Genomic DNA, 21724 nt, shown 5'->3' with positions numbered 1-21724 from the left:
ATCCGGGAGAGTTGATCTGCCCGTCAATCTATTCCGGATTTATATGTAGCAGATATCCCAGCCAGAATTGGCCCCCGCTTTCTTCTGCAGTGTCCAAGGCACCAATATCACCAACGCACGAATAGAGAATAGGTACGGGTCGTGCCATTTTGCCAGGCCTATATAGCCCTGTGGAAGCCGTTGTCGTGCGGCCTGTGGCGGCCGTTCGACTCAAAACTTCTCCGATAACGCATCATGCTTCCTGGGTTCCGAATAAGGAGTCCTAGACGTCCATTCGTCCACATCCTGAAGGGCAAGCTTGGATGAATGCATGCGTCCAATGTGGCGTAAGCACGCAAACATGCATGGGATGCATGCATACCATGCATAGTATGCAGCATGCGTCGATTGAAGCGTTCCATGGTGGGTGCTACTCAATGAGGCTTTGCTTTGCCATTACGCACAATTTTGTCAAAACGGTTTTCCTCCAATTTCGTGCAAAACAAAGGTCATTAAGACACTTCTTCAAGAAAAAGATGATGTAAATTACAAGGAAATGCCGGGGCACCGTTCTCCTCGCGAGTACAATCGTCCATTGTTTAGGCCCGCATGTCTTCTGAGAGCCCGATGAGCTCCTTCAAAAAATACAGCTTTGCACTCCATCTGCTGGAGCTAATCTGGTAGAACTCTGGGCCAGGACGTTAACATGAGAACATCTCAAAAGTCTGCGCCATGCAAGGAATGGCCCGCAAGGTCTGCAGCGCAATCAGGTTCTTTCCACCATCCTTGAACAGTTCCGCTGTATCCATTCTGTAGTGACAAATGCCATTTGATATACAACACCGTCCCTCATGTACTGCATCAATTGCAGTCAGTGGCACACAGATGCGAGAGGGAACATTAGATTTCCCACAATGCTTATCTGGTCACAGTTTTGCCGCAGCATTGTCGGTACGAACCACAGCAAACAGAGCCATATCGGCAACATCAGAACAATGCTTCCTATCACTGTCGCTCAAAATGGACTCCCTGAAGGCCGTCCTGTTGGGGTAACTTACAATAGTGACAGCATCCCAGTCAGCGCTGTCCTCTCCACCCTGCCTCACCACCTTCGCTGAGCACATAATGCCAGGCCCAATCTCCGGGGCTGCAGCTGCAGCTAATTGTGGCACTTTACAGCTGCTGCCAGGGTTAAAGCGCAGCAGGCTGACAGCATGCAGCGACGAGGCTGTTTCTCGAGCCAACCATTGTGAGAGTTGATCTGATAGGGCCCTGCTTTTAGAGGATGCTAGCAGCTGAGCAGGTCCGCTTGGATGATGCACATCCATGTCATCTGCGCGGCTCCATGAGCTGGCGCCTGCTGGTCCAACAACCTGCAGTGCACCCATCACAAAGACATCAGGAAGCGAGCATGGCAACATTTGTCTCTCAATCCATAACTACAATGCGAAACACAGCAACCTGTGCATTGGACTTCTCTAGGGCTGTTTTCCCACAGGATCATGGAGAGGCCGAGGTGTTGACTTGATGCCCATTTCATCATTTGTCAAGTCCAGCAGTCAAACGGGGGCAAGCAACATAGTCTGTGTAATTTATATGAGCACAAAGCGCAATGCGATTGCGGTCAGTTTTCTGTCAGCGGTATATTAAGATCGGAAGGGTAGTTGCTGCTCAACGCTAGAATTCGCCCTTGATCCACAGGATTACTTCTCTGTGCTGACTTCTCTGTGTTGCTTTCCACAGCAGAGTGTTTTGCAATTCAATTGACAGCGTGACAAAGGGCAGCTCAGGCGGTTTGAACCTGATCAAGCACAAGCTCCAGCCAATACCGGTCCTTTGCAACTGCACCGGCCAAGTCCTCAGGCTGCAGCGAGGCCCCCGCCAGGTACTCCACTAGAAGAAGCGTGTCCCATTCCTGCAGCAAGCATGCAAGCGCTCTTGGTGCACATTTCCACACATCATGGGCATCCTATCAAGGCGGCAAACTACAAGGTGGAAATTGCCCTGCCCCATGTCCTGATCAGCCAGATCCTTGGATGCTGAAAGTTGTGTTGAGAATATGTTGACTTCCTGGCAGTCCCAATGAATGGCACTTTAGGACGGACCTGAAACTCAGCAAGGTAGCCAATTTGCGGTGGAATCACAAGGGCGTCCACCCTCCCCGCCCAAAGGACTTTGACTGCCTCTGTCCTGCCACCTGATGCGCATACAAATTGGCGCCGATGATATGCCACTAGCAGGTGACGTTTCGACATGTAAGTATTCCGCAATTGCACCTGTCAAGTTGGACAATATCGATGGCGTCGGTGTGAACGTCAAAGAAGTGAATGGTGTTGGTGAGCACCCGCTGGCAGGGCCCCATTTCAGGAAGTGCAAGCAGGTACTTGTCATTTTTCAAGCTTAACCAGTCACTGAGGAGGGTATCAGTTTAGATCTGCTTCTTGAAGAAGAGTGTCCCTAATCATGTTGCCCATCTGTGGAGTGCAACCGCTCACAATCGGCGGCGGATGGTCTCTACAGCCTGCGGTACATCAGGTTCGTGGGGAAGAAAAATTCAAGAGTCTGTCGAACCGCTGTTGAAATAAAATGCACTCCAGGGTGAGCATTTAGGTTTGGGAAGCTCGTGCTAGGAACGCCATGGAATTGAAGCCACGCTGGCAGCCTACTTCGTCCTTACCTAAATCATGGCTGCAAAGGATGGAACGATGATCAGTAGACCAGAAGCAAGCTACGCCGTGATAAAAGAGTGAGGCGCCTTCAATGGTGTCAAAGGTGCGCCGATCTCCCGAGCCAGTGCTCCTGCTAGAAAGTGAAATCACCCTATGTTCTCCCTTTTTTTAGGAACCCAACTCGGACTTTGCGCCTGTCGTTGCCTCGATGGCCTCTCCTTTGGCGGGATTGTTTGATGAGACGGTTGGTGAGGAAAGATTTCAAGTGCCTGGGGCCACCGGCCACTCAAAACGAACGGGCGGAACCCCTTCCTATTTAAATTGTCCTTGACACGCCTCAGGGTCCTAGAGTCTTGTGAAGGATTTTGCTGTTTCAATGGGTGCAAATGAGGCTTGGGCTAATGTCAGGAAAGCCTTTACGGCAGGAGATGAGCATGCTGGTGTTGGCTTTATCCCCGCCACTTGCCCACTTTGAGCTGAGGCACACCCAGGAAAAGTATAATGCGCCTTAAGCCCTGCCTCACAATTAAACATACCGTTCATTGCCTGTGGTCTCTCCCTCGCTCCACCTGTGTCAAGGCGCGTTTAAAGCAGCTGATACGGTCCTTGTGCTTCAAGGTCACGATCAGATGGCAGGAGTGCTGACGGGTATTGCTGGTCAACTGCATGTCCCTCTTTCTTCGATTTATTCCATGATATCTACTATATGCCAGAAACACCAGGAAAGGCCCCACAATCATCACCAGCAGAAGCAGGACAAGGGGCAACACTTCATGCCGTGACCCACAGCTCAGGGGGTTGGCACGACTCTAGGTGGCAAAACTCCAACTTTTAAAAGAAGTAGACCTCACAGATGCTGCCTGTGGCGCTCTTGCTGGGCACCAGCTCGCGCCAGCGCACCACAGCTGAAGGAGGAATCTGCTGGCCATATTCAGGCCGTGTTTAGGCCACTCTCGGCTGAACATTCTGTGCCAGGTGTGTTGCAAGGATGACTGACAGCTGCGTGTGCTGCGCGCACAGGTGCAAGGAACCACCGTGATCAAGGTGGCCAGGGTTGCGCCCCCCAACTTGGCACCTGAGGGGACCTGGCTCGACAACAGCACAGCCCTGCACTTGGAGAAATGCAACGTCTCCTTCGCGGCTGTGCGCATGCCCCAGAACTGCTTGGACCGGCCCAAGGTGGGTCGTGAATGTCCCAAACTTTGCCTCGTTAATCTCTGATCACACAGCAAGCCGTGTGCTCATAGACTGACTTGTGGCTTTAATTTTGACAATCACTGTATCTTGTGCCCTGATTATGATGTCATATCAGGCAAGATGTTTAGGCAACACGCTGAGGTGTTTGACTGCATTCCCCACATGCATCATGCATGTGGTGCATCTTTGCCAGGATGTACTTAAGGCTGGGCCCTTTCCTGGGATCCTAGGCCCATGTTTTTTCACGTGGCGCCCTATCAATCCTGCCAAAGTCTCATGAGTGTTTGTGTTTGCAGGTCTGCCCAAAAGATGCCCTGGGGCCACTCCTGTCTTCCAGGCAGGCAGCGGACGCAGTCCTGAGCGCCGTTGAGGCCTTCAATCAGACGCAGATCAACCCGGATATGCCCTTGGGTCTGCTCATGGACGGCACTCAGGTGGGGCATCAGATGGGATCACCATGACAGCAGTGAACCCTTCTGTCCTGTTGTTCATATGATCACCCTTGCTGGAAGCCCGAATGAATAGCCATGCAGAGATGCATGTTTGCTAGAGACTAATTCATGACCAGCATCCGCATGATCACGCGCCCCTCATGTGCCTCCAGACATTACTTTTGTAAGTGCCTGCTGCAGTAGCATGATGTTGACGCTTAATTTCCTGACTGTTTTTTGTGCTGCGCTGCGCAGATTGCCGACCGGATGGCACTCCTGCATTTTGAAGGGAACACCTCTGCGCTGCTGCTTGTGGCGTCTGCCGCCATGGGTGAGCTGGTGAGTGCATCTTTCGCTGCTGCTTGCGGATGGACACACTGATTGGAGATGTCAGGATGTTCATCTCTTGGCCAGAAGAGCCAAAGCCCAGGCAATGTACATGCGCGTATGCATTGATCTGCACTTCCTCAGGTTCTCGGCGGCTGCTGCCATGAAGCATTTGAGGACAGGTGTTTGCAACGCACATGCGTGCGCATTCCTCACGAAAGGGAAGTGTTTCTGGTGATAGGGACATGCTGTGACATTTTTGCCTGCATAACACTGCTGCGGCACAGAAGGGCTCATCGTGCGACTTGCAAATGGACAATCGCCCCTTCCTGAGACTTCATATGCCAGTTTCATGCGTTTATTGGGGTGTTTGCGCTTGCTCGCAGGTGATGCTGCCTCCGGAGGGGTTTCAGGCTCCGGCTGCAGCCAATGCGCAGCCGCAGCCACCTGTGCCAGAGCAGCCGGCAGCTTCCGGGGCAGCTTCCGCGGCACCCCAAGCTGCCGCCTCAGCTGCCGGACCATCCCAGGCAAAGGTGAGGACATGTCCTTGTCAAGGTTGTTGACATTTGGTCTGTCAAGTTCTGTCTCACAACACCCTCCTCTCGATAAGAAGAGTCGATCAGGCCCACAGTCGCTTGGCAAGGTTCCTGCGCTTGTGCATGCTGTTGCTATCTCGGCGCCCAAAAGAACTCAATGCTCTTGAAAGAGTGTTGCAAGATCTTGCACATCATCTTATGCGTCTCTTATGTGCCTCGTTTTAGCACCTCATGCGACGTACCAATCTTGCCTCTCTCTTGGGCGTCTGCACCGCAGGCTGAGATTGTCAAGTTTGCATGGCAGGACGCAAGTGCGGAGCTGGGAGTGGTTCTGGGCCTCTCAGAGGGAGAAATTGCACTGGCGGCCCAGAAGGCGGCAGTGCACGCAGCCAACGTGGCGCGGCAGCGTGCGGCCGACCCGGCACCAGGGGGTCCCCCTCCCCCCCACGGTGGCGTCGCACCAGGGGGACCCCCCATCGCCAATGTTACCACCGCGGGGGGCGCTGTGATCTGGGTGGTGTGGGCAGAGGCGCACCTGGAGCGCATTTCTCCGTCGTTGCTGCTAGGATACGCGCTGCTGGCATCCCGGCGCGAGAGCGCGCTCTTTCTGCGCATGGCCACCGGGTTTGGCTTCGCGCAGGTGCGAGTTCTTCCCCTGCCACCGGCACCAGTTTTTTCACCGACATTGCTGCATGAGCATTACCGTTGCGCAGTATCTCAGAGGGTCACTTGTTGCCCTGTCATTTAAGTCCCTCGCTATATGTTCTGTGCAGCAAGTGCCCTGCTGGCATGGTAGAGGACTGCGAGGAGAAACTTAGAATCCGTCCTGAATTGTGCAGCTGACAACAGATGCCTGAATATTGCAGTGTGAGAGCTTGAGCTCCTTGTGTGGCCCTGTGCTCGAGGTCCCCTGTGCTTGTGGTTGTGCTGTGTCAAATTCAATGTCACTAACGAAGTCTCACAAAGTTATCGTCGAGAGTGAGGCATAGTGCGTGAGACTTGCTGTGGGGTGTCTTGCAGATGGGCGACTACAACGCGAGCAGCTTCTACCGCTTCGCAAAGAGGGGCCACCGCTTCAAGTGCTGGGAGTGCGGAGTCAAGAAGAAGGCCCCCTGCGGCGAGGTGGACCGGCCGGACCTGCCCTGGTGTTGTCACCGCCGTTTGGGGGCGTACCTCCCCCTCCTCTCCGCCTCCAGGGCCGCCAGCGGCATAGCCATACAAAGTGCGCCTTCTCTCAATTTGCTTTGCTGACATTGCCGATGCAAATGGTGCTCATAGCTTCCTGTGTGTGAAGACCGTTTGAAGCTTCCCAATTGCGGGGACTTGCATGTTCCAGAAGAGGCGTGATGTGTTTGGTACAAGAAAGGGATTGTCAGAAGCTTGCCTGCGAAAGTCTCGTTGGCCTTTGAGCTGCGTTCTGATTAAAGACTGATGGTATTGCTCAAGAACTCACTGGAGATAAGAGCATGCACTGGAGAGTATCGCACCAAACCCCCTTGCTAAGAATGGCCTGAACCCACAACCGCAGGCAAGTCGGTGTGCTTCGTGCCGCTGCTGCCGCCGAAGGACGCGCAGACGGACCCCACGGACCCCCTGGGAATGCAGCTGGCGCACATCCCTCCTCCGGCCTCGGTCGTGGCCCTGGCAGAGCTGCTGGCGCACAAGCCCAGCCACCCCATCGAGTGCATCGGCACGGCGCTCGCGCGGCTGGCGCCGACCTGCCGGTCGCTGTGGGAGACCCCCTGGATCTGCGAGAAGCTGTCCAAGGTCGTCAACAGGGACGAGGCCGCTGCCACCGGGGTACGCACTGCGCCTCTTTTCTACACCTTTCCATTGGCAGGGGAAGGTAAATGCCCATGGTCACGGGTGGCTGAGAACACATTCCGTCAGTCATGTGGTCTGTCAGCATGGACAAGCTGTATTGTGCTCTATCGTGCATGTAGTGGTCTTCTCGAAAGGAAGAGGCGGATTCTCATCCTTGTGTTTGGTCCTTTCCAGATTTTTACATTGACGCCGCCACCGGGGTGAGCGCAGCTTTTGAGATTCGAAGAATCTGAGGTCTGGATGACATTGTCTTAATGGAAATGGAAAGCCACATAATGCGGTGTACATCTGTGTGCGTGCCGCCCCCTTTTAAGGCTTAAGTTCTGAGGTTCGCTGAGATATTTTGTGGGAGATGCGATCATGTTGCTTGTGCCGGATGGACGCCGCCACCATGGTGAGAATGTCCTGCATGTCCTGGATGTTCGGTTTTGACATGAATATGCTTCATATTGTATCCGTCTGAGGACTTAAGTTGAGACTGCATGTGCGTAGGTGCACCGGTGGCTGGAAAAGACGGCGTTCTTCAAGATGCCGCGCAGCCAGGAGGCCGAGTTGGTCGCCGAGATGAAGCAGCCCTTCGAGGACGTGCGCCCAATTCCCTTCACCTCCTGTCTCACAGTGCATTGGCAGAACAGCCGCAGTCCTGCAGCCACAGAGCCTGTCTTCATTGGGCCATTGCGTCTGCTCCGGTCGTGTTCATGATCAGGGAGAGTTGTGTGGCCTCATTCCATGGGGGCAGATGCTGGTTGCCTCTTTATGACCAATTCCTGCTTACCTCATTAAGACCCAGGAAGCAGAAAGGCAGCAGGACCCCCCTGAAACACTGCTGCCTCCAGGGTGCCTGATCAGGCACTTACTGCGTGGTTTTGCATTGTGACAAGGTGAGAATAAAATAATAAAGAATACAGAAGAACGGGTTCCCCTTAATATTCCCCTTAATTGTAATGCCGGCTGACACCATTGTCTTCCTGCCGTGCAGCTGGTGGGAGAGGTGGTTCCGGATGTGGAGGGGGCCCCCTGCCTGGGCGGCCACAACCGCACCGGCGCAGACGGCAACCTGCCCGCGCCCATCCCCACTGTCAAAATGGTCGACCCCGAGGTCGGCATCAGCGCAGACGCCATCCGCCGCAAGTGAGCGCCTCACTCTTGCAGTGGCATCCTGTTGTTCGTCACTGCACAGGGTGGCATGTTTGTTGCATCTGTGCAGCTTGTCTGTTGGAGGTCAGGAACTCAATAGGGCTCTTCAGGTATGCCGGAGTATTTCATCTTTCCTTTTTGACTTCGAGTTGATATTCATGTGAGCTTGCTTGGTTACCTGTGAGGCTTGATATTTATGCCAATGCTTGCAGAAAGGCTCTGAAGGACATACGCTCTACTGTAGCCGCAAGCAGAGGTCTTGAAGTAATCATGGTGCCCCGCTGCGCAGGAGGATGGTCAACACGGGGCAGGGCCGTCGCCGTCTCAACGCGCGAGCGGCGCTTCGCACCGTGGCCATCGCCGGGCGCGCCGGAGAGCGCGATGCCAGCCCGGGTCTGCTGCCTGACGCGTCAGGTGCCGATGCGTCAGCTGCTGCAGCCAGCGGCGGGGCGGCGGCCACGTCAGCGCCAGGTGGCGCGGGCGAGGGGCAGCCTGAGGGATCGCAGGGACCGGACGGCGCGGCCGCGCGGCCGGGACGGCCTCTGGGGCGCCCTCCCGGGCGCGGCCGCGGCCGGGGTCGTGGAGCTGGCAGCGGCAGGGGCCGCGGTACCAAGTGAGCGTCCTACCTGTTGTTTGTCAAGGAGCCTGTCCTGCTCTGCTGTGCTGTGCTGTTATGACTGGTACACAAGGATGCAAGTGGAGGTCTGTGATCCTACCTTCTCCCTCCCCATCCAGGCCCAGAGCCATGCAGCTTGATGACATGCACAAATACCATTCTTTCTTTTTACTTCTTCCTGCCCATGCTGCTCTTCTGCCCTCGGCTTTCTCGGACTGACCTGTCAGCTGTCGATTCTGAGGCTGGGGGCTGCTCAGAAGCTGCCAGCTTGTCGACGTGGCACCGCAGCCCGCATTTTACCGTATCTTACCCGCAGTTTCATTTATTTCAATAGTGCATGCATTTTACCGCATTTTATTTTCGGAATCACCGCATGCGATGACCCTGTCAAGGATGCAAGTGGAGGTCTGTGATGTGGGCATATTGCTGCTGCAGAGCTTTGAGAAGCCCCTCACCAATAGCTTGTCAGGGGCTGAGCAGCGGTTGAGCCATTTGTCATGTCAAGCAAGTGAGGCGATGTCCTGAGGCTTTTTCTGCGATGCAGGTCTCCCAGGGCTGGCAGCGATTCGGAGGAAGAGGCGCCCAGGCGCAAGCGCGGACGCGGCTTCAAAGAACATGATGAGGACGACTTGGACGAGGCCATGCAGGTGGGAGCTGCTTACTGCACTTTTGCACTCTGACTAAGCCCTTCCTGGGTCAATTGATGCTGGTGACGATGCACCTGCTGCCTTGCCTTGTGTGAGCTGCTGGCCGTGGGATGCTCTCAAAGTTGGAATGGTCCTGTTCCAAAGTTACTTGCTACGGCTCATCTGCGCGCTATTTGTGCAACCTGCATGTTTCTTTGGGGCGGTCAATCTTGATTGAGAAGGTCCTTCTGCAATGCAGGCGGTAACTTCTCTCAGCATGTCAGCTAGAGGACAATGTGGCTGTAGACATTGTCCAACTAAATGAAGACTGCCGATATTGTGTGCTGTCTTGGGCATGCACCCAGCAGGCTTTCGGCAGTTCACTGATGCATGCAGTTTGGTGTTGACGCGCAGGGGCTGGAGGCTCTGCAGCATGCCTCGCCGCCACGTCAGCGCGCCCTGCGCCGCTCACGGCGCAGCACAACTCCTCCCCAAGACCTAGAGGTGAGAATTCCCTTCGCTGGCCTGCTAGGGGCATATTGTATCCTTTCTGCATGCAGCACAGCTGCATTCGGCTTCTGGTCGGCCGAACCCTAAGCAGTAGACTGCCAGGCATAATGCCCCGGTAGAATTGCTGGCAATGGAAGCTAGAAAATTGTGGATCTTAAGGGCAGCGCCACCGATTACTGGCTTGGTTGTTATTCGTTTTGCCCTGCTCATCAGCGACCACTGAGTGTCTTCTGAAACACTATAAACCGATGGACTGAACAGTGGCGCTGCATTGCAGGGCCAATCACCGATGTCGTCCCCGGACTTTGCCAAGATCAAGCCGCCGCGGAAGCTGCGCTCGGCGCCCAAGTCCAAGGGCAGCGATGCGGAGGACGGGGCCGGGCAGCCCTCATTGGACAATAACGACAATGGGAACTACGAGGTAGAAGCTCCAGTGGACGAGCACCATGGGTCGCCTGGCGGGCTATTAAACCGCAGGAGCCCGCGCGTCGCCAGCCTGAACGCATTCTCCAGCGGCGTTGAATCCGCGCGGCCGGCCACGCGGCAGCGCAGGGACAACGCCGAGCCGGTCGACCCCAATGCGCCTGCTCCGCCGCCGGTGAAGCGCACCCCGGGGCGCCCGCGCAAGCAGCCGGTACCCAAGCCAGACGCCGAGGCTGACCCGGCCGATGAGCAGGACGTCTTGGCGGCCGACGGCAGCGCACAGCATTCTGGCAGTGCCGGAGGCGGCCAGCCGGCGCGATCCGGTGGGCCCGGCACGTCCGCAAGCGGACCCAATCGTCCACTGAGGCAGCCGACCCCCAACGGCGGCGGCGCGCCGATGCGGGCCGGCCCCGGCGGGCCGCCGATGCGGCCGGGGCCGATGACGGCCGGCCCCGGGATGCGCTCGCGGCCAGCCTTGCCGCTGCTGGTGATGCAGCCACATCAGCTGCATCGCGCGGACAGCGGCGCGCTGACCCTGCCTGGCAACGTCAGCCAGCTGCTGTCTGCAGGCTCCATCCAGGTGGGCACTTCTCATTGCCTTACTGTTTGAACGCAATCGCGTGGCTCTACCCATGCCGGATGCGGCCAGGGCATGCTCATGTTCAGATGCTGGCCCCGTGCTTTGTGGGGTTGCAGTACAAAAGTTGAAATGTTTTTTGCCGCATCTCTGCAGGTCCTGATCTCGCCGACACTCGCGCCAAGCCACATCAACGACCGGGCCTCCCTCGAGACGCTGTCTCGCTTCCTGGCCGGAGCGCCGCGCTACCGGCCGCCGCAGGGGGGGCCGTCCCCCAGCCCCCGTGCGCCGCCACCGGCCTCCGGCCGCGCGCCGCCGCCGCCGCCACACTCCACGCGAGAGGCGGCGACGGGAACGCCCCGCTTCAGCGCACCTCCCCCACTGCGCCCTATCTACACTGAGGGCCAGTCCGTGCTGCCCAATGGGCAGGTCGCGGCGCGCCCGGCCGGGCAGGTCCCCCCTGCCGGGCCCCCAAGTGCGCCAAATGCTTCGCCAGGACCTTCTGCACTGCCGGATGCGGCGGTGACAATCACGCTGGGCGCGCAGCAGCCTGGGGCCGAGCAGATGCGGCTGCCGCGGCCAGCGAGCCCTGCAAGCCAGCCAGCCAAGACGGCGCAAGAGGGCACCGCAGCAGGGTCTGTGTTGGTGGACACTTCCATGTTCGCCGCGCGCAACAATGGAGCCATGGCCTGGCGGCCTGATGTGGGGCAACATGGAGCGCAGGCATCCTGAGCATTATTCCAGGAAATCCTGGTCCCTTAAGGCACGGCCGCCGGCATCCCTCTAAGCTGATGGCAGCACGGGGATCTTGCCGCTCTAGAGAGTGTGCATTGTAGCAGTGGTCTGAGATTTCCTTGCACATGTCTTGTTCCGAGGTAGAAAGCAGTTAAGTAGCAAAATCATGCAATGACACGACCCTGACTGGGCTGTGGGTATAATGTCAAGACCTTTTGCATGATTCTGCCCTGTGTGAAACTTCAAGCTCAAGCGCATTTGGCCAACAAGCTGTGTCATTCAGGGCAGTACAAGACACTCTTTGCCCTGCAGCTGAGGGTATTATTTTTCTATTCGAGTACTTATCAAGAAAACTGCCGTATTATTGAATTTTGGTGTGACACATGAGATATGGAGGTATCCTGTGTCGAGCGCTGTTGGTCCACAAATCGACATCAAGCGCTGATTTCTTGTGTCTGGAATGTTTTGGGCTTCAATGGAAATCTTGCATTGTGGGTCGCTTCTGATTCTTTTCGCTGGGCTTGATCTGCTACTGGGAAGCTGTTTGCTCGGGAATGAACTATGGCCAACAGTGGATGTGATATGTTTGTGTGCATGTGCTAAGCTCATAGTATGGCAAACACCCCGGTGAGTGTGTAGTGCGCTGCAGTGCCAGAAAGCAGTGGAATGTTTTTCCAGGTGCACAAATGGGACAATTTGCAATTTCCTAGCAGATGTGCTTTAGTTTTTCATCACGCCAGTGCCAGCAATCCTGGGATTTTCGAACCAGATACCGCTGTAGTCAAATCCTTCCTATATAGTATATATACAGAGGTCTTTGCCGCGCTCTGTGTGTGAGCAGACAAATTTCCTGGGCTCTGGCAAGTGCACCCAGTCTCATGCCCTACGTGAGAACATTGTCAACTTGATAGGTACTACTGCTAAAGGGAGATCGATCTGGTCTACAATGATGGGGTTGTTCAAGTTTGGTACACGGGTACACAAATGTGGTGACTGATGTGGCTTAAGCTTGCTGAAGGATCAGAATACAGTATTTGAGATGGGAGCAACAGGAGCTCGAGCTTGAGACTGCTTGCCCACAATTGTTCTGTGTTCAAATGTGGTATGCTGCCACCAACGTAAGGCTGGCTTTAAAAATATGTCTTAGGACTGTCCTAAGCTTAAGGAAATCGGTGTTGGGCTGAATTGGGCCTGGAGTGAGACTGAGTCCGTGCTAGACTTCACCAATTGGTGACATTAAGAATGAAAGAAATACCATGTCACTTCAATCGAATCTTGCAAAATTCAAAACAAAAGTTCTCAGGCCCCTTGTGAAACACTGTGCCAGACAAATCACAGCCTGCACTCTCTACACTGCAGATCTGGCATGGAAGTCTTAAAATCTCTACACTGCAGTCTCAAGCATACATGTTCTATGGAAAGGACCTTGGCCAATTGGGCTCTCTGCATGTTCCCAACAAGAGCAGCCTCAAAGACGGTCAAGCTTGCTCTGTACTGAGGAACTATCAACAATTTGGCTCAGAGTATGCGGTTGAGAGTCTCTGGTCGGCTTGAAGCTCCTGTGCCTTACATCACACAAAGCACAGCCACCTTTCACAACCCCACATGGTTTCAGGATTGCTCGGATAGATGAAAGCAGGGTGAGCACAGGACAGCTGCAGCATCTCCCCTGGATCTCTTGCAGCAATTTGCCACTGCATGCTGTCTGCACAGCCGACACTGCCACCAGCCGCTGACATCAGATCCACTCCTCAACCTAACATGCTCCAGGCGCTTTGAAGTATGAATGATCTTGTCAAAGCACCATCTGGCATTTCTTGGGCGTCCAGCGCTGTCAAGTAGCTGTCCTCCTGATCGGCAATCCAAGAGCTGCTGGGCAGCCGGCAGCTGCATTTGCTGCACTCACCTACAATTCACACTTCTTGTCCCATGGTCCAGGATCGATCCATGTGATCGCCTTTTGCTGAAAGTTCCTACCGCTGGCACCGCCAGCTGTCAGTATAAACCCTTGCCCTGAAGTCCAGCTACACAGTTCTGATAAGGTGACGTTGCAACATCAGAGGTTCTTCAAGTGCGGCGTTTGAACATGTCTTGTCATGTCCCTGTCGTGATCCACATTGGTTCATTAGAAGGGAATTGCTTGCTGCACAATGACCCCAGGTCACTGAGGATCCAGATTAGGCACCTGAACTCACTATAATCATCTGATGAACGGCACACTGACCGTACTTGAAGAGAGAGCAAGTCGTATATGTAAGAAGGAGGTTTCGACAGTGGCATCTCAAGATAGGTCTGAAAGGCCTCCTCAAGGTCGGTCGTCTTGCTGTGACGCTATCGATCAAAAGACAGAAGGTTTTCGGTGCCTGCACAGAACAGCGGCATAAGCCTCTCTAGTGTACAGGCTGATCATAGAAGGCAACATATATTTCTGAGTTTCCGATGGTGCTTTGAAGGCAATACCAAGCATTCCACTCTTCTGGAGTTCTGCTGACAGCCGTCACGGTCTTTGCAACCTGAAAAGAAGGTGTGGCCGCCCATGACATTTCATCTCAGTTCTTTGAGACTCCCTCAACATGAATCTCAATCGTGAGCTCTGATGTGGCAGCTGCGGCTACTGCAGCAGCGACAGCAGATCCTGCCTTGTATTCACAAGCTTTTAATCTGCAACTTGGGGATTGGGCTGTCCTAAAGCGTCTCTGCAGGCAGTGAACTGTTCTGATCCTGCTCCATTGAATGTGCTATCCATGCTTCTAGTGCATTGAGGCGGGCCCCTGCATTGCAAGGCACTTCAAGTCCCCATTGCATAGAATTGAAGCAATGCATTATATGTGCCAGGCAGGATGATTGCGCCAGTGGGAAAGCTCACCTTTCTGAAGTGCCCAACCTTCTTGGGCTTTGGTGACTACCTCAAGCACACCGTTCAGCTGTACCGCAGCGCAGATGACACATGCACACCCACAGAAGGCCGCCTGCTTGTGCCTCAGATCGACCGCATTGTGAACCTGAGCCCCAGCTCCGGCAGGCATGCAACCATCATGATAGGTGAGACACGCTGCAAGCAAATGTGAGGACCCCATTCCGGACGCTTGCAATTGGCAGTAATATTAGAAAGTGGTGCCTATTTTTCCTCTGCCAGCAAGGGAAAGGGGAAAGCATGCTGGAGAGGTGTTCCACCAATACAGGTGGAGGACACTTTCTGCTTGGGAGATAGATATCTAATAGGGATGTGCTTCTCTTCTATGTTTCTCAACAACGACAAGATTGATGGTGGTCTGTTGCAGGTAATGGGGAAGCTTTCGCGCTCGGGATGCACTCAGATCAGCTGAGCACACAGACCTTCCCTATCGATCAGTGCACCTACGGAGGATTCAGCCTGCCTCCTTCTGATCAGCGCGTTTCAGCTTTCAGAGGCACGCCTTACAGCCCTTGTTCCTAACACCTGGTGTAAAGCGGGCCACGGACATCAGAAAGGCTGTCAACTGCACATATTGTTGACTCATTTGGCTGGCGCAGGCACCCCTGAAGTGGTGGAGATCAGGCACATCATTTTTACAAACATGCAGATGGGAGTCTTTGTGTTTGTGCTGTACTACATGTGGGGGCGGCTGCCTTGGTGGCAGGCTATTGCTGTGGCACTGGTCGCAACTCAGTCCTTCGTCGTCATTCCCTTCTCTGTTGCCATCTTCAAGGGTGTAATGGGCTGGGTCTGACAGTCGTGGCCAGGATGTCATTAATAGTGTCAAGCATTTATGACAACTGCAGCAATTGTTCCAGTCGTGCGAGCAGGCCTGATTTTGGAACTAAACATGCCCTGCGGTGCAGTCTGCCAAAGTCTGGTCCTGCTGCATTAAATGTACTAGATCGGATGTGATCATTCCTGCTTCTAGTAAGTCACCATTCGGCCCTGTTTGAGAAGTGTACTTTGTTTCAAGGGAACGCCAGTGTGGTTACTGCGTGCCAATGCAAATCTGTAGATTCTGGAACATCTGAATGGTAGCACAGCACACACTGGGAGACGATTTTGAAGTGAAATTAGTTCGCAGATACACTGATCTTTGTGTGGCATGCAACGGCATCTCCACCAGTGCACCCAAGCCCTGAATTAGGGTTCAATCAAGATGGAACGCACATCAAATGTATGCAACTTTTTCTCATCTCCTCCCTCTCAACTTGCACATCGTGTCATGTATGCCGCATGCGTGCGTACGCATTGCATACATATGGTTAATGTAAACCGTGAGGCAGCCCCTTCGAAGAATTCTCCTTTGATTGGCGCTTGGATTACCTTGTAGGTCTGTAGTCATTCTCGACATGATTGCATTTCCCTGATTAAGGACCTCACGTGCAAGCCTGTTTAGGACTCCCGGAGCAAATCGAATGCCTTGGCCCAGTGTTCAGCTTTCCTCCCAGCATTCCGAAATCTGCGAAATTCGATACCAGCACTCCAACAACGAGTGTTGCAGATTCAAGATCTGCACCGATACTGGTCCATCTGTTCGAGAGGCGATATCCAGGGAGCTGGGCACTCGAAGCTCTCTTGGAAGTATCTTGAAAACTCTTATCAACGAGAACCCGAGAAGTAGATCACACCGATCTTTGAAGTCCCTTTCTGAAGAACGCATTCCCTGATGTTCTACCTCATGGGACGTCCAATGGTGCACGACGTTCTCTAAAAGATTGAGGCTTTGCAGGTATCTCTGCTCAGCAAGGAACATGTAAATGTCTTACAAACCGGCAGAAGCTGTCAAGTACCTGGAGGCCAACGTGCCGGATGCTCATACCAGCATCCTGCACAAGGCTCTCGTCATCAAGATGACCATATCACTTCAACTGCCAAAGCGGGCTCCTCTGAGCTTATATATGCGGGCTCTGACACAAGGAATCGGAGATCCTGGTGCGGCTTCCACACAACATCCACACAGCAATTCATGACGATTTTGTAGTGCTGGGCATCACTTGCACGCTGGTGCGTCCTGCAGATGAGAAGTAAGTGCAGCACGCACTACAGGGATTAGGAGCAGACCAAGCATTGGCGCATGTCAACAGAAGCAGCGGTGCAGTGGATTTAACTATGGCTGTGGCTTGCGATGCAGGACATGAAATGCACCAGGTGGGGACAATCCCGGCAGCTGTCCGCCCCTTTCCTCCTCAAATCCTGCACCGGATGGTGCAGCTGGATCTGGTCCGTGCTAGATATGATTCAGAGTGCCCTCTGGACCTCGGCAGGCTCATCGTGGGCGAGGTGAATGAGCTGCTAAAGATCGACAACCGCCGCCTGAACCCTGGACTGACGGCTATTGTGGAGCTGCAAACGAGCAGTAAGTCTTACTCCTTGCCCTGGCTTCACGTGATTATTGTTGTTATACTTTGGTATCGTGCAAACCCATCAGCTGGCCATTAGCTGAACATCACAGCGGAGCGTCAGTCCTTATGCCACAGAAATAGATGGATGGATGCATGCATGCATGAACATGAAGACATGTCTGACCTGCTTGGCAACAAAGCCTCCCCTGGGTTGTTGCATGGCGTGTAGACGATGCACTCACAGCCTAGAGGGCAGATCAGCCCGATCACATGCCAGGAAAAACTGAAGGGTGTCTGTGCATTGCAGGAATTATGGGTTGACTCCTTGCATGTGCAGATAGTCTCAGCGAAAGGAAGTTCTCCATGAAAAGTCCAGCAATGTATATTGAGAGCACGCCACATGCTGCTACACTCCAGGGGTGTTCCACCTTTTTGCAGCTGAAAGATTTGCATAGTGGCATATATGACATATATGGCATTATATAACCAGCCTTCCTTTAAAAGGCACAAACAGGCAAGCCCCGGACTCTCTGATAATCAGCAGACTGAACAGAGAACTTTACACAATCTGGTAAGACTTTTATGCATGCAGCAGCGTCAAGGGGATGACCAGATCATTAGATTGGTATCTCTGTTTTTGTTCTTATTGGTTACAAAATTGATGCCTGATATGTCCATCGTCACTTCACCATGGTTGTGTTAATTGCAGATACCTTTGGTGACAAATCATGCACCGCCTCTCTGACCAGGGGACATAGCGGGTTGCAAATTGCAATCAAATGCATGCGATAGAAGCTGAAGGCATGCTGAGGCATGGGTGTGGCTCTTGCCCTGCTGATGACTGCCAGTCAGCCTCACTGAGTTACAGGGGAAGCAGATCTGAGTCTGCAAACCATTTTCCGGACATGCGATGGCAGGAGATCATCAGATGTTGCATTTGAGCCTGCCATTTAATTGTACTGCTCTGCACGTCACGCGTTTCTTCATGGGAAGCTGTGGCTATGAGCGTTGTGAATGTCTGACACCGGCTTTGCCCTGTGCTTGTAATTGCTAGAGTTGGATTTCGCAGACATGTGTGGCTGAACGCTGTCTGGAATATGGACAGTTAACCAGGCTCTGGAGGTGGATCCCAGTCGTTCAATATTCAGCAAGATGTCGATGAGCATAGCAGTGCATTGGCAAACGTACGCAGAAGAAGAGGATCAACCTGTAGGATTTGGATGTGGTTTCTGTGCTGGCAATTTCCTCAGAATCGGCCAGGTACAGCTTCCTTCTCACAGACGTCACTTTACAGTTGCACTGAGAGCAATGACCAGCCACGTCCCAGACCTCACGTTTATAGCAGATCCACAGTTGACATCTTGGTCACGTGACACCATCAAGTCCCACGCTCGATCGTTTCAATTAGCTTCTGCATCGATAGGAGCCCAAGTGCAGGTTGCAAATTAGCACGCAGCAGCTTCTTCATCTTCAGCTTCCTCAGAACAGACAACCCGGACCAATCCTCCCTCTGCATTTCAAAGTCTGCAGTCTTCAAGGCAATGCAGCGAGGCAGCTTCATAGACAAGTCATCAATCTGACACTGCAGTTTCCCTGCAGTGTCAAATTGACAAGTGCTATACTCACAACTCTTATTCAGACAGGCACTGCGGCAATCACAAGTATCTGATCAATGCTGCAGCTTTCCGGTATTTGCACATCAGCATGCGCTGCAACACTGGCAGATCACAGTTTCAGGCAAAACAATTTAGTTTTTGGCAGAGCAAAAGGGTACCTGGTAATATAGTTCCCTCATAGCATTGCTCAAAACCTTGGTCAAGCGTTAAGCAGTGCACCTTTGCTTCCAAAAGTGGCCTGTGCCAACAAAAGTGACCACAGTTTGCAGTCCCTGTTGCAGCATCATCAGCACAGCCTCCGACAGACACGTCACTTCTAACAAAAGGCTTCAAAAGCCAAAAAAGTTTCATCTGGCCTCCACGGCAGTCTGTACATGAGTTGCGGCCGCATGCTGACGCCTCTGCCCGCACTTTGCACAGGACGGAGGAGACTAGACTAGCTAGCTCCCAGCACAGCAAAAACAAGCATTTGTAAAGCTTTACAAAACTGTCATTTCAGCTCTGGCAGATACTTGGTAATGCATCTCAGCCTGCCGCCACAGCAAGTATGTCTGTGGCATATGGGTTCTCTGCTGAGATCAGCTGCCCTCGCATCTCTCCTTCTGGGTGGTCTTTGGTGAGGATCACAAGGTAGATCAGGCCCCCGTTGTCGATCTGGTCCTTCAGGTTTATGATGCCCAGCCCCTTCAGCGGCCCAAACAGATCTGGGGTGGTCAGCTTGCCTGCCCCCAGCTGCCCATCCACCGGCTGCGTGCAGGTGACACACAATCCTTCAGGGGAAAATGTGTCTCGTGGGGCGCTATTCAGGCAATTGCATGCATTGGGAAGCATCCAAAGGGCTTTCCTGGCATCAGACATGCACAGCATGCTTCTCACTGATAAATCTTTCGTGCTCTTTCACCAGGCATGCAAAGCTGAAATCCCTGCATGCAGGATGGATGGATATTGATGAAAGGGAATAGGCAGAAGTAGCATGATCCCTCATAAATCAGATAATTTGCTTCTAAATGTCGAAGCACCAGACCATGGGGCATCATGGGCATATACTTATGCGCTACCATGCATGCATGTAAGGAAGCATGCATGCATGCATGCAAGTAAGCAGCTGAGGCAGTTGACCTTGTCCTGGTGGGGGTCATGGGGCCCCCAGAGCACAGCTGTGGTGTTGCCGTTGGTGTTGAGGGGGTCCTGTGTCGATGCCTGGTGCAGCTCTGCTGCTCGCGCACCACCGGGAGCGGTGATGTTGACCTGGAAGTACATCACTGCCGTGTGGTCCTCCTGCGCTGCACAGAATAGCTTCAAAATACTTTACTGGAAATAGCATTACACACCTTCCACGCCAGAGGCAAGGTGTAGCTGCAGATGAGCTGCAGCAAAGGCTGCCATATCCTATCCCTTGATGGACTCCTGAGGTCCACCCAATATCCAATCCTGTGCTGCGTTAAACGCTGAGGAGATGCATTGGCACATACGGCGTGAGGAATAGCTTGCACAGTGCTTCATTGGCTCGCTGAGCATCGTCATATCTAGTTGTAACATCCCATGCTGCAGAATGCCGATCCATAAACAAGTATTAGAGCACAGAGCGCTGCAGCAATGTCCCGCAGCCGCGTGTTAATATACTGTCTCTGAAAGGGTTGCATTCTGTCGAGATCAGCAGAGTGGCAAGATAGATAGAAGGGACCACCTACAGAAACAGGTTCATGCATCAATGCCCTATTATTGTTAAGGTAACAATATTACCATTAATATTATTGTTATTAGTACACGCTTTTCCTGCCTTAAGGCAAGGTACGTCCTGCAGACATGCTGCAGTTAAAGGCCAGCCACACAGCGCTGCCACAATCCTACACCTTGTTGACTCGCCATATCCAAGCAAGGCCCATTCAACGGGCCTTGGGCACGATGCTGAGGCGCATGCTCTATCGGCTGCTCAAAAACAGCATCAACGCTCATCATGGGTAGACTAAGCGGGTCAAGAAGTCTGTGCCGTTGCATGCAAGGGAAAATCTCCCTCAAACGGAGATACAAGAAGCTTAACACCATCCAAGAACTGGGGATATTTACCTCTTTGAATGTGAAGGTGGCTGTGCCATTGTTGCTGATGTTCAGTGGAGGCACTACAGAGAACCCATCCAGAGTAGCCCTGTACTCCTGCATACCCACAAGAGATGGCCTCAGCACGTCAGTCAAAAGCTTGCTCATTACGTGCCGAGCAAGCATGCTGCTGAGTCCGTCGGACCACACAAAAAGGGTCTGCTTTTGTGACCGTGCGAACGGTGTAGTGAAGGATGCTCACGTCGGCCATGCACGATGACGGGGCGTGCAGAGCGATTACAAAAGCTAGAAGAAGGCAGAGAATGCGCATGATGGTCCTGACTTTTGTATCGGAGACGAGTGACGAGTCAGCTGATCGGACTCTAGCAAAACGGCTAAATGTAGACTTACAAGATAGAAAAGCTTCGGTCGAACAGATTCAGGCGAGATGGAGAGCGCCAGCGACAATCCTCTTGTGGAGGATCGCAGGCTGGACTGAGCGCATCCAGTGCGCGCTGACGTCACCACGAGTGTGCCATGTGAATCGAATTACTACAGCAGACATACTCCTTCAAGATGTAGAGAGCTCAGGAGATACAATAGGAATGGCAGGCAATCCCAGCACAGTACTGCGAGGCCACAAGGACTGTCCAGCCTGTGCCCAGCCTCTCGGCAACTCGTGCCCAGGTATATCCTGATCAAGCATGCATGGACTAGTCTGCATGGCAGCAGCATCTCCTTGGATCTGGACCTTATAGACTAAGGCTGAAATCGAGGCACTGCAACACAGGCAGACCTATAGATCATTTAATATAATGCAGCATTTGCATGACTCAATCTATTTTCTACAGTATTGGCGCAGCACAAAGTAATCACCACCAACAGAAGCTCTTACCGGAGTCTTCGACATGTCCAGGGACCGTCAATCTGCAGTAAAGGCTGAGCTCTTTGCTGCATGCTAATGCCAGTGTTATTGCTGCTGCTGACCGTTCACTCTAGAAATGTTTGCTGCACTCTTTTATACAGCGGAGCCGGGGCGCCCGCGCGTGTGGGCCACATGCTCAGCGGAGTCGCCAGCCCACCCGCTGACCCTGCATTATTTTAAAAAGGCCAGCCGGGATGCCCGCTAGTGTATGAGAGCTAGGAAATATAGGAGATCTAGGATACTGGGAAGGGTATG

General features: G+C 53.4%; 6 protein-coding genes across 6 annotated transcripts; 4 read left to right on the top strand and 2 right to left on the bottom strand.

Moving 5' to 3' along the window:
* Positions 1 to 1267: 1267 nt before the first annotated feature.
* Positions 1268 to 2341, bottom strand: COCSUDRAFT_62810 (hypothetical protein; the record flags this gene model as incomplete). The annotated part of the gene is made up of 4 exons (XM_005648797.1): positions 1268 to 1352; positions 1809 to 1894; positions 2085 to 2169; positions 2256 to 2341. The coding sequence occupies 4 exons, from the start codon at positions 2339 to 2341 to the stop codon at positions 1268 to 1270; spliced, it is 342 nt and encodes a 113-aa protein (XP_005648854.1).
* Positions 2342 to 2739: 398 nt separating this feature from the next.
* Positions 2740 to 11584, top strand: COCSUDRAFT_65834 (hypothetical protein; the record flags this gene model as incomplete). Its single annotated transcript, XM_005648796.1, has 15 exons — positions 2740 to 2751; positions 3669 to 3827; positions 4142 to 4279; positions 4532 to 4615; positions 4990 to 5136; positions 5417 to 5779; positions 6160 to 6361; positions 6668 to 6939; positions 7456 to 7548; positions 7943 to 8094; positions 8390 to 8713; positions 9261 to 9363; positions 9757 to 9846; positions 10130 to 10855; positions 11009 to 11584. 15 exons carry the CDS (start codon positions 2740 to 2742, stop codon positions 11582 to 11584), a joined length of 3441 nt encoding a protein of 1146 aa, XP_005648853.1.
* Positions 11585 to 12101: 517 nt separating this feature from the next.
* On the top strand, positions 12102 to 12852 carry COCSUDRAFT_33029 (hypothetical protein). The gene has a single exon (XM_005648795.1). It carries the CDS (start codon positions 12254 to 12256, stop codon positions 12422 to 12424), a length of 171 nt encoding a protein of 56 aa, XP_005648852.1. The 5' UTR covers positions 12102 to 12253; the 3' UTR covers positions 12425 to 12852.
* Positions 12853 to 14427: 1575 nt separating this feature from the next.
* On the top strand, positions 14428 to 15297 carry COCSUDRAFT_62808 (hypothetical protein; the record flags this gene model as incomplete). The annotated part of the gene is made up of 2 exons (XM_005648794.1): positions 14428 to 14629; positions 15101 to 15297. 2 exons carry the CDS (start codon positions 14428 to 14430, stop codon positions 15295 to 15297), a joined length of 399 nt encoding a protein of 132 aa, XP_005648851.1.
* A 1454-nt stretch (positions 15298 to 16751) lies between these two features.
* Positions 16752 to 17140, top strand: COCSUDRAFT_62807 (hypothetical protein; the record flags this gene model as incomplete). Its single annotated transcript, XM_005648793.1, has 2 exons — positions 16752 to 16905; positions 17121 to 17140. The coding sequence occupies 2 exons, from the start codon at positions 16752 to 16754 to the stop codon at positions 17138 to 17140; spliced, it is 174 nt and encodes a 57-aa protein (XP_005648850.1).
* Positions 17141 to 19032: 1892 nt separating this feature from the next.
* Positions 19033 to 20875, bottom strand: COCSUDRAFT_41553 (hypothetical protein; the record flags this gene model as incomplete). The annotated part of the gene is made up of 4 exons (XM_005648792.1): positions 19033 to 19254; positions 19627 to 19785; positions 20575 to 20661; positions 20807 to 20875. 4 exons carry the CDS (start codon positions 20873 to 20875, stop codon positions 19033 to 19035), a joined length of 537 nt encoding a protein of 178 aa, XP_005648849.1.
* Positions 20876 to 21724: the final 849 nt, after the last annotated feature.

The sequence above is a fragment of the Coccomyxa subellipsoidea genome (genome assembly GCF_000258705.1).
Source record: "Coccomyxa subellipsoidea C-169, whole genome shotgun sequence".
Lineage (NCBI taxonomy): Eukaryota > Viridiplantae > Chlorophyta > Trebouxiophyceae > Coccomyxaceae > Coccomyxa > Coccomyxa subellipsoidea.
Note: the sequence above shows the minus strand (reverse complement) of the source record. Positions and strands in the feature narration are given on the sequence as shown.